At 43.1% G+C, this 11,832-nt stretch overlaps 1 protein-coding gene across 2 annotated transcripts; it reads left to right on the top strand.

The window, feature by feature from the left end:
- Nucleotides 1-319: 319 nt before the first annotated feature.
- Nucleotides 320-1,868, top strand: LOC148041702 (uncharacterized). 2 transcript variants are annotated; one of them, XM_087688665.1, is made up of 5 exons: nt 321-704; nt 1,098-1,193; nt 1,299-1,347; nt 1,432-1,540; nt 1,684-1,868. In XM_087688665.1, the coding sequence occupies exons 1-4, from the start codon at nt 450-452 to the stop codon at nt 1,515-1,517; spliced, it is 486 nt and encodes a 161-aa protein (XP_087544791.1). In that variant the 5' UTR covers nt 321-449; the 3' UTR covers nt 1,518-1,540; nt 1,684-1,868. The 2 variants fall into 2 exon arrangements, with proteins under 2 accessions (XP_087544786.1, XP_087544791.1); XM_087688660.1 differs by having other exon boundaries at nt 320-704; nt 1,299-1,540.
- The last annotated feature ends 9,964 nt before the right edge of the window (nt 1,869-11,832 follow it).

Raw genomic sequence — 11,832 nt, 5'->3', positions numbered from 1 at the left:
TAAATAACTTAATTTGTTAATATATAATTACTTAATTAATTAAACTAATGTTATACACACACACACACACCACACCCCTTAGAAAAACGTAGGGTAAAGGTCATAGAGAAGCCATGTGACTACAGTGTGCACATGCAACCAACTGTGGTAGGCACAATCACAATTAGTTCATAACCTAGATGTGGCTTCTATTTGATCTCCTCTCTCTCTCTCTCTCTCTCTCTCTCTCTCTCTCTCTCCTTCCTTTGTTCGTAACGATAAGCATAAGGGGAAAGAAAACCCTATATCTATAACCACCACAAACTACAAATTTTGTGTGCATGTGATTTGGCAACAGCTTGCCACGTCAGTCATTTCCACACCATGGTCCTCTTATTTCCACACTATCGTCCTTCTCTTATGAGCAGGACCAACAAAGAGGCTTTACTTTGAATGAGGCGTGGATACACATGGCTATGCGCAACAGGAGGAGGTCGAGGGCAAACCAACCTGCAGACCCGCTCGTCTCTCCTCCCCCTGCCCCCATCTCTCCTCCTACCCCTCCGTCCTCCTCCACTGCTTCTGGCCAATCCCCTTCCATAGAGCAATTGAAGGCGTCCCTGCCGTCTCGCCTGGACTCCTTGCGCAGCGACGTGGACCGCACGCATGCCACTCTTGTCAAGGAGCTCGCTGCAGCTTCTGCTCGCCTCTCCAAGCGAACCAAGGTATGACTCCCCCGCCGATCCCAGTTTCTTTAACACGAGTTAGATTTCTACTTGCATGTCGCTGCATCTCTACAAGTTTAGACTCTTTCTGCCTTTCATTTTATTTCCCTGGAGTCCACAATATGCAGTTTGCTTCCGATTATCCTTGAACACAGTCTTAGCTGTTTGATTGTACCTCCTGAAGAATACTTATTACTTATAATGAAATTGGTTCTCTTCTTCAAAGCATGTAAAAGAGTTAGCACCTTCTATGTGACAGAAAATCCTGCACACAACACCATGGATGAAGCAGACCTCTCTTCTTGAAAGTTTAAGAACCTTATATCATTATTAGAAGCTCTTTTCTTGTGCGTTGCGTGTCTCAACATTTCACATTATGCATTCAAAAAACAGCTTGAACTCCAGTCCTGCACACAACACATGGATGAAGTAGACCGAGATTCCAAAACTTTTGCGAGTGATCTCAAAGAGGACCTAGATGAAGTCAAGGTACTGGCATCATGCACATCCATTAAGGATCGCTTCCTCCAAAATTTCGAAAACGCTTATTCAACCTTTAAGACAACGCATCGTTACTTTTGTTAATGCGGACAGGGGGATTGTGACGACTTTCTGTCTCGAGCACAAAACGCGGCAGCACACTGTAAAGCGACCGATCCCTTGCTTAATCACGACGTTCAGTTAACTATTCCGACATCTTTCTTCATGGAATTTGCTCTAGTTGCAGGTACGAAGAAGGCACTTCCAGAGATTGTGAAATCCTTCGAGAAAGACATGGAAAAGCTTCGTGCTCGATTTCAAACATCTACTTAGCGAACACTTTCGAGATTTCGCAGGTGCTTAAACTGACAACTTTACGTTCAGAGTGTCATTCTTATACTAAGGGTTCCGTGACATGAGCTTTCCAAGGTTTCAGAGAATAAGTGCACCTTTTCGAAACTTCATTCCGCAGACATAACTTTTCACATTTCCGTTTCAGCTCCAATGGCTGCAGGAGACATCCTTACAAGCGCCTTCCTCGGCTTTTGTCCTACTTCGGAACAAACCAATTCGTATAGCGAGTTTAACGGGCCTAACCTCATGTATCACCTCTGGATCTTTTAGAATACTCACTATGTTTGCCAAATGCATGTTCAATGAATGGCTAGCAACTGGAACTTGGAACGCTTCTGTCAAGTTTTCCGCTTAATTTTTTGAACTGAAAACACTGACATTGTATACTCTCCAATCCGCATTTTACAGTGGCTAGTAGCTACATCCACGTTGATTAAGTTGTGAACTTTGAATTCGACAAATAAGGGTGTTACGTTTGAAGAGAACTTGGCTTAACTTGGAATAACAGATTGGTGAAGAATTACGTTATTCCTCATTAATAGCCATGAACATAAATATGGTGAGAGCCTCTTCCCAAGGGGTGTTTCGTCAAGGAAAAGGCTCCAAAATTTGGAAAAGGCGCTTCGTTCACGTCACGGGTTTGGCGTTTGTTCCAAAACGTAATCCCTATTGTTCCTATAGATACAGCATAATAGAAGAAATAGATTTACCTTGGTATTAGTTGAAACATCAATAAAACCTTTATAAAACGGTTTTTGCTAGATGGCAATTGGGTGTAAGGTCAATCAAGCAGATGTGGTCACTTGGCGAGTCTATAGTTAGTGGATTGATGGCACCAAGTAGCTCCACAACTGGTAGAAGGAGTTGTTGGCGGACGACGTAGGAAGTCTATGACTAGCGGGTTAGTAGCTAGCGGGTCGATGGCATCACCAAGCAGGTCTACATTTATAATTCCCTTTGGGTACCCATCCCTTTTTTATATGCCTGGCCATTTTAGCCTAGGTCTCCTTTTTTATTTCTTTCCTATTTGCATTGTGCCTTTATCCATATTCATTTACATTTACAAATTATACAGAAGGGAGACTGGCGCTCTCTTGCAAAAATTTACAGTACGCATTTGCATTTAAAATGCATATTTTCTCTTTTGCACTTGCCCTGAACTTTTAAGATTCTTGCGCTTTTGGCCTTTTTTCCATATTATTTCTTCAAATGTGCCACTTTTTTTTGCTTTGTCCTACGTTCTTTTTTTTCTTTTGCTTTATTTGCACTAAGGGTTAACATTACCCCCTTCTCACCGAGTGCCGGTCCCATGGCACTTGTAGACACTTGTTGATGAGGGCTCGGGTGGTTGAAAGGTTGTCATGTGAGCTAGTGAAGGGGCTTCATGGAGATCGGATAGGGGGAAAAAGCATCACAAAATTGGATAAGAGATTGTGGAAGTTGAGGATAGATTTGAGTGAGTAATGGGGGCCTTCGATATCGATGATTGATCACAGTTGTTGAGTGTACCTAAAAAAGGAAAAGGAAGTGTACTACATGGAGGCATATCTACCTCAACATGCATTGCATGGTGTTCGTGCTAGTGAGACAAAGAGTTGGGTCAAATGAACCATAGGAGAGCCCATGGTATTATCCCACACTTAAAGACCCAACTTATGGGACGAGGGGAGGTGTTGTGGGTGTAACTTAGGGAGATAGGTCTTAACCAAAGGTAAGTATAAACTCCCTAGGTGTGTCTTGCCTTTGATGCGCCCTAATTGTAAAGTGTGGGGACAGGGAGGGGCTAGGGGGCTAGACACCTAGTCGATTGATCGAGTCTACTAGACGTATTTAACTTGAGAATCCCTATGTGTAGTGGTTATGGCATTTTGGTATTACATGTGAATTTCATTTCGTTCTTTTCTCGTCCTTTTTCTTTGTCTTTTGTTATTATTTTTTCTTTTTTTCTATCTTTTTATTTATTTTTTGACACTTAATATATGGTGAAAAATTTTGCTAGGTGTCATCCCTATGCTCTTTAGGGGCTACACTACGAGGGGGCCTAAGGGACTTGGTAAGGAAGGATCTACTCTGCAAGTAGTCTTCTATGTTAATGCATACATTTAGAGGTGTCGTTGATAGGAAGGGGTGGTTGTACCTGGTGAAGTGGCTATCATTCATATCTTCTAGGAGGGCCATGCAAAAAGAATACATAAGTGCGACCCTTATCATTAGATGGGTCATCGTGCAACTATCAATACTTGCATTTAGATTAAAAAAGGTGGCGAGAGTCGGATCTCTTCCACTGTGGGCGTTTGTTTGAGCAAAATCCTAAGTACCCTAAGATAATTACATGTGGTAATAAAGGTGGGTTTGGGGCATGATGAGAACTGGTCGAGGAATTGCGTGATGGATAGGCAGATGTCCCACTCAGTGAAGATTATGTACTCTTTTGGGCTTTCTACATTCACATTATAGATCCTTGGAAAGTCATATCTGCCATGCATTTTCAGATTGTAATCTACCTCTATTCTCTGTGGATATGGCATGCAGGTAGGGTCGTTGTGCTCGTCTAGTATGGTGCCACAAAAGGCCATCCAAGCATTAAGGTTGGTGTCCCAAACACGTCACTGCCATTATGGTTGGGCTTTATATCCGCTATAACAGTCTTCGGAATCTCCCAAACCTTGTCTTGCCAATAATTTGTGGGCTCTCTTTGCCACCTTGTGGGGTGTCTTCTTCTCTCCTCTGTCCACCTATTCCCTAGCCGTTGCGTGAGCCTAATCACCTACTTCACTACCCTTAGAGATAGAACTCTATCTGAAGAACAGGGGTAGTGGAAGGAGAACTTGAAGGGTTGGCTTTGATTTTCCCATCGCTCCTAAAAAACAAGTTTCTAGGCTCAGGTTACAAGGTGGCATTTCTCTCTTTGTGGAATTGGACCTCAGGAACTTGCTTGGAGTCTCTTTCATGCCGGCTCTACCTGCTCTCTTTCCTTGCGTTTTCTTTCCACAACCCTCTCAAGGTTGGCTTCCTCACCTTGCTCTTCCATGTGTGCTTGCACTTTTTGTGCTAGGATTGGCACTTGCAGTTGTTCTTCTTTGCCTTTGTCTTGTTCAAAGTCTGGCCCTTCTTCTCTTAGTGGTTCTATTGGAGCTACATTAGGTGGTTGAGCTGGTTGTTTTGGCTCTCCAAACCCTAACTCCTCCAGCTCCTTCATCGAGAGCCCAACTTGCCTCATGTATTGACATTGTTACTCCGTGCTTAGACTAGTGCTCTCTTTCAGTATTCGTTTTTAAAGGTCATATCTCTCAGGGCTTGTCTCATAAGTTCTAGCTTCCTCCGTAGCCCTTTCATGGTATCTTCACCCTCAACTTGAATCACATGCAGGACTATGTTCAAAAAGGCCTATTGTTGGGCCTCAAGACTTGCCTTTGTTGCTTTCGCCCTTGCCAATATCATGATTTCTGCCAAGGTGAGGCGTTCGACGAGATCTCTGAGTCTTCCAGTGATCAATTTCTCCCACGCCCTAGACTTTTCGCTCATCCTCTCTACACCCTATTTCTGGTACTGAGAGAGCACCGTGACTATTTGTTCTTGCTCCTTTTGGATTTTGAGCATTTCCTCTTTCTACTATTTGAGGTGGTTCAGCTACTCTACCAATCATTCTCATTCGAAGAGGGCCATTTGAAGTTGGTTTTCCATCTCTGTTAGTTTTTTGGTTGCCACTTCATCTCTTTGTGCCTTGGCCTTACGCAGTTCCTTGAGAAGCTCTTCCTTTTGTTATTTCTCCTTTCTGCACTCTACATAAGCTTGGGTCCTAACCCAAGGAAGAGTCAGAGTCGGCTAGCTTTGTTAGCTCTTTTAGCTCCTGGCTTGTTGCAGAGACTTTAACTTTTTGATAGGATGTGATCAGCTGTTGTGTGCGAGCAAGCAATTCCTCGGATATCTTGGGACTCTTGACAAACACGAACTTATATTCCTTCCAAGTACATGGCAAGGAGCATACTTCCATTGCTAATATCTCATCAAGGAGGCCTAAGTCCAACTGTTCATTGCTCTTGGCTAGCGTGGTGAATGTGGCATCTAAGCATTTGATACATGTGAAGAGGTCATTCCCCATATTCACGGCTAGGTCTAAGGCCAACGTAAGGATGGATCTCCGCTTATAGAAAGGTCTAAGGCCTATGTGAGGTTGGGGCTGTATAGCTCAACTATTGATGCTTGCCTCATGGGTTGTTTAATGGGATGTTTGTCAGCCACTTGTGTGATGGATTGGTCTTGCGGCTCAGTTGGTGTGCTGCTCTCTACTTGTGGAGTAGTTGGAATGGTAAAAGTATCAGATTGAGTCGGGTTGGATGCAGTGAGTTGCGGTTTGGTGATAGACTTGTTGGGGCTCTATGAATTTGGTGCTTGTTGAGTCGATTGGTTTTTCATTTTTGGTTGGCTTATTGTTTTGTGGAGATGGGCTTGAGAGCCTAGATCGAGACGTATGCATGTCGCTCATAGTCTTGGGCAATCAAATCTAGTTGTTGCCTTTGTAGTAGCCTTAAGCATGCAATAGGTCTTTGGGCACCCAATGTGGCTTGGCCATTGTTTGTTTTTGTATCACCAGCTTTGTCTCCTAGGCCTAGCGCATGATGTTCCATGATTACGAGTTCGTGCGGTTTGGCTTATAGGTGGTTGCAGTTGGCATTTGTGCACCCATTTGAGATGTTGCTCAATGGTCTTGGGTGTGGCTCCTTTAGGTGGTAGGTGGTTTGTCTTGGTAGGGTGGGACAAGTTACGACCCCCCTCCTTAGACCTTGCACTTGGTTTCTCTACTGATGGCACTATAGGAGGTCGTGATGGAGGCGTGTTTCCCTTGCTAAAAGTTGTCACTATTTGAACATTGCCAATGGCGATATAAATGTGCTATGAGTCATAGTCGACATTGTACTGTGCTTGTTTTTTTAATGTGCATCCTAGCAGTGATTCCTTATTGTTAGCCTTGGTGTTAGGCATCACATATAAGATCATAGGTAGGCTTTTAGACTCGACAGAGACTGTTATTTTGCATTTTTTCAGTAATGAGTAGGACTGTCTCCCAAATGCATTGATTTTGGCGTTAGTAGGCTTCTACAGTTGGGACTGAACAAGAGGGTCCAATGGTCGTGCGTGTAAGGATATTACTATCACCTCCCTCATCAATAAGCGCGCCAAAGACGTGTCTTCTGGGTAGTCATTGATATGCATAGGTAGGCAAGTTCTACTGTTTCCTCATCCTCTTCCTTAATCTTGATGATAGTGGCAACTCTCATGTTTATAAGAGGTTCTAGCATTGGAGACTCATGTAGCGGATATGTTGGAGGGTAGTACTTCTTGAGGCGACTACCATTAAAGAACCCTATGCCCTCTCCTTCTAGAGTCTCGAGCTCTACATTGCCACTTTGACTAATGTTTCGGGCCTTGAAAGGTCCCAATTCTTTAAACTTTATCTTTTCCTTATAGCCCCTTATAGAGTATAGTAGTACAAAGTCGTCATGCTCAAAATCATGTTGTTTGACATGCTTGTCAAACTAGCTCTTGCGTCTTATCTATTCGCAAATTAGCACATCGATAGCTAGGAATTGGGTCTCAAAATCATGTTGTTTGACATGCTTGTCAAACTAGCTATTGCGTCTTATCTTTTTGCAAATTAGCGCATGGATAGCTAGGAGTTGGGTCTCAGAAAGGCATTTTAGCTCTGCCAAGCATTCTGTCCATGCCTCCTTGCTATCCTATCTCTCTTGCATTACAACTTTCTAGCTTGGAACGAAAAACTCCATTGGGAGGATCGCTTTGGTCATGTATAAGTAAGCTTGAGTGTTTGTCCTTCGGTCGTCTTGTGGGCTATCCTATAGGCCCATAGCACTACCATAATTTTATTGTCGCAGTCACTACATGACACAGAGACTACCTTAGTTAGGATGTTCACTAGGATCTTGTTCATGGATTCCACCTGACCATTAGCTTGAGGATAGTATGGTGATGTTTTTTTATGGATGATCAAGAATGCGGATAGTAAATGGGCAATTACTTCATTAATGAAGTGTGTGCCTTGATCACTAAAACTAGCTTAATGGGATGAGATCACCTGGTTTCAAAGGAACTTAGCCATGGTCCTAGCATCATTCTTCTTGTTTGCGCGAGCTTTGGTCAATTTCATGAGATAATTTGTGGCTACAATGATATACTTGACCTGTGAGTAGTACTATGTTGTAGTTAATGGGCCTAATAAAGTTGATCCCCCACTTTTCAAAGGGTTGCCAGGCTATCATTGAGGTCAACTCCATCTTGTCCTTACGGATGGGTACTTTAGTCCTTTGAGATTCTTCACAATATTTCACAAGCTTAGCAGCATCGTGAATAGGATGGGCCACCATAGCTGAGATTGCAGCACCTTGCATGATGTAGTGTCTCTACTAAAGTGTCCTTCATCAATTCCACCATGTGCTTCAGCAAGCACCTCATGCATTTTGTGCTCACCCACGCATCTTTGTAATAGACGGTCCTATCTTAGTCTATAGAGTTGGCTGGCAATTAACTAATAGGGTTAAATCTTAAGGATAAGGCACTTTAGCCTAGCCTTCTCTATAGGTCTCTCAAGCAATCTGTACTCTAGGACTTGAACTATGTCATCTGCCCAATACGGCATTAGATCAGCCCTGAAAAGGTCTCTCTCACTAGACATACTAAACATGTGCACATCGGGCAAGTTATCTACGATGCCTCATCTAGCGACATCTCTTGTGTGGGTATTTGGGACATGGTCTGCCATGTAATGTTGCTTACCCTTGCGTACAACCACAAAGAATTCAAATTCTAGAAGTAGAAGCAACCACCTAGCTATGCATCCTCCTATAGTGCAAGGTTTGTTCACTAGGTAAAGCAAGACTTGATGGTCAATAAGGAAGATGAATAATGTAGCCAAAAGATAATGACGAAACTTCTTTACAACAAATATCATGGCTAGGCCTTCCCTTTCCATTGTGGAGTAATTCATCTCTGTATCCATGAGTTGTTTGCCATTAAAGATCATAGGATACAAAACAGCTCCCACTGTGAATTTTGATACATTAATGTGCACGTAGAATGTTATGTTCCAATCTAGGGCTCGTAGAATTGGTGCAATCATGAGAGTCTTTTTTAGTTTCTTATAGGCGTGTTGGCATTCTTCAGTCCACTCGAATACAATCAACAATTTGTAAAGGGGCCTAATGATCAATGCATAGTTCAAAATGAATTGTTGATAGTACCTTGTGTGTCCCACGAAGCACTAAACTCTCTTATAGTTCATAGGTGGTGATAGATCGACAATGACTTTGACTTTGGAGAATTTGGTGGCAATGTTGTTCCTAGACACCACATGCCCTAAGATACATCTATGCTTCACCCAAAACTAGCACTTCAAGGGATTCGAGGAGAAGCTATACAACCTACACCACTCAAGAACTACACGAAGTTTATCTAGGTGTTTCATCCAATTGGAGTGAATGCATAGATCATTAACAAACACATCTAGTTCTTTTCTAAGTATGTCTTTAAAGATGGTACACATGAGGCATTGAAAGGTAGTTGGTGCATTCGTTAGCCCAAATGGCATGACTATGCAGACAAACACGTCCCATTCCATTGCAAACATTGTCTTATGTTTATCGTCGAGGTGTACCTATACCTAGTTATAACCTGAGAAGTCATCTAGAAAATTGTAGACCTATTTTCTTGCTACTCTTTTGAGCATCTGCTCCATGTAGGGTAGTGGGTAGTTATCTCTTTTCATTACAACATTGATGTTAACCTCAATTCGAGATAGCGGAAAAATGAAGGAAAAAGTGAAAAAAGAATGGAAAAAGAGCAAAGGCGTAGAGGTGGCTCCTAAAGCTAAGCTAAGCTAAAAAGCACAATTTTAAATGAAAGGCGCCTCAAAAAACTCTAAAAACTCTTGTAAAAGAGTGCCAAGCTCCCTCCTGTGCCATTTGTAAAAGAATAAACGGGTATAGGCTTAGGGCATGAAGAGGGAATTAGAAAAAAGGACCTCGCTACAGTGGCCGGTCATGTAAAAAGAGATGGGTGCCTATGGGATTTTAGGATTTTGTATATTAAGTTGAAAAGTGAATGAGAAGCTCATTCTTTGGTGTATGGCTAACAAGATTCCTCTCTTCTTCTCTCCTTCTCTTCACCTTGCTTGTGTGTGTGCTTTTGAGAGAGGGAGTGTGAGTGTGAGGGAGTGAGTGTGTGTGTGGGAGTGAGGGATCAAGAGGGTGAAGCTCTTTACCATCTTCTATTCTCTCTTCTTCTCTCTTCTCTTCTCTTCTCTTTTCTCGCGCGCACGGCTATGGTGGATGGAGCTTGGAGATGGAGGAGGTTTGAAGATGCTTGAGCTAGCATCTAGGATCGAGGAACTATCGGCATATGCAAGAGAGGAGGCAACTTATTTTCGCATTAAGCTAAGCTCACTACACCCTGAGCGGATTGACGGCACGTCGACTAGGTGAGAGATAGCCATGAGAGCTCGCTTGAAATGCTTGAAACAATAAGCGGTCCATGGGTCTTGGCGATTTAGCGTGAGCTCTCACTACATTTTGGTTCTGTTTTGCCGGGACCAACAGATTCAAGCTTGAGCACTTACGCACCTCGTATCGAGCATCGAAGTAAGGGATTCATTCCCAAAACAAAGCTTGAGATAGGTAGGAAGTTTGGGTTTTTTTAATCTTTGAAACAAGTAAGTATTTTGGGTTATTTTGTTGGTTTGATGATTGGAAAAGATGAAGAAATCATTTCAATTTTTTTCCTTCGATCTTTATTGCATTTAGCGTATGTTAGGATTAGGAAATGGGATCGGAAAAGCGTAGGGTTTGCTACTATAAAACAGGGCAAAGCAAGGCACAAACCATGCAAAAATGGAAAAAAAGAGTGCTTGGGATGTTTAACATCGGCAAGTGAGTGATTGGGGACATTAAAATCTAGGTCAAGGAAGAGCTCATTTCATACCCTAACACAAAGAGAGAGAGAGAGAGAGAGAGCTCTTGGAGATTCGATTCGATCTTGCCACCAGGGAGTCTACCATGCGTTTTAGGTATATCAAGCCCTTCCCCTTATGCCTTGGTATTGATCTGGAAGCTCTTGTGTGGTATGATTGCACGTGTCGCAAAATTTGAGTAAATTAATGCCTTCGTTGTCGTCGTCGCATGCCGTTCAGCTTGTCCGAGTGACCGGTTCGTGGGTCGAGTCCCAAAATCGGCCCTCGGCCCACTTACTCTCGGTCGACTTGGTTAATTCGGGCCGTCCGAGCATATCTCTTGGCCTACTTGCAACTCAGCCCTTGACCCATCCAAATGAACCTACTTGAGTCTTTTCGACGCGCAGAACTCGATTCTAGTGTTGGGAATAGGTAAATTCGTAGGACGCAGCCACTTAGCAGCTCGAGTAGACTATTGTAAGACCCAGAGTCTTAGCGACAACCAGCTGAGCCAAAGACCCTGAATAAATCTAAAATGGATAAGATAATGCAGCGAGAAACCCTAAAACCTGACAAGACGACCAGAAGTGGGTCAACAAGCCTATCAGGCTTAAAATGAAGTGAGAGTGTATAAGCCGCTTCTTAAATACTTGTTTTCCTTACTCACCCTAAATTTTTACACTTGAAGTACACTTAAGGACAAATGAAAGCCTGTTTGAGCATAAGTGCACGGGAAAGAACACACACACACACACTGAGTAGAGATAAATTGAGGACGAGATACAATAAGTTAAGGAACTCACTCAGATAAACACCTCAAGGAACCCACCAATAGGAGAAGATCCCAAGACATAGATGGACGACCAAAGCACAAAGTAGGACTAAGCAAGCGCCACTAGAGAAGTGGATCTGACAATCTTACTCAACCTGATCGACAGGTTGGTGGAGCACTGGAACGTGATCATGACAGAGATAAGCTTAGACTGCAAGCCGAACGAGGAACTCGACTTAGGAGTTTTTCTAGAGGCCATTCAGTAGCTAGTGAGCAGCTATGATGCGCACACTCGGTATGAGCACCGCGGTAGAATGGTAGAGACCATCATAACAGACTTGAAAGAGGAATGGAAGCTAGTCCACAAGGTGCTGCAAGGCATAGTGAAATGCAACCAAGACCAGCATGTTAGGAGCTTAAGGCAAAACACAGAATTGCGCGAGGTACAGTGGATGGTGAATCTAGCAGGTGGGAATTGGATCGATCATGAGAGAGCCCTGGAAGGAGACTTAATATTGAGTGAGCTTCTTATAAAGCGACTGCTCGACAACATAGCAGCGGAG

The sequence above is a fragment of the Lygodium microphyllum genome, chromosome 1 (assembly GCF_053477565.2).
Source record: "Lygodium microphyllum isolate KBCC chromosome 1, Lygodium_microphyllum_v1.1.10, whole genome shotgun sequence".
In the NCBI taxonomy this organism is placed as follows: domain Eukaryota; kingdom Viridiplantae; phylum Streptophyta; class Polypodiopsida; order Schizaeales; family Lygodiaceae; genus Lygodium; species Lygodium microphyllum.
Note: the sequence above shows the minus strand (reverse complement) of the source record. Positions and strands in the feature narration are given on the sequence as shown.

Excerpts from the sequence above, each read along its gene's own strand:
- LOC148041702 (XM_087688660.1), top strand. The coding sequence starts at position 450 with ATGGCTATGCGCAACAGGAGGAGGTCGAGGGCAAACCAACCTGCAGAC. Across the intron at positions 705-1,097 it reads GCCTCTCCAAGCGAACCAAG|CTTGAACTCCAGTCCTGCAC; the intron begins GTATGACTCCCC and ends TTCAAAAAACAG. Across the intron at positions 1,194-1,298 it reads AGGACCTAGATGAAGTCAAG|GGGGATTGTGACGACTTTCT; the intron begins GTACTGGCATCA and ends TAATGCGGACAG.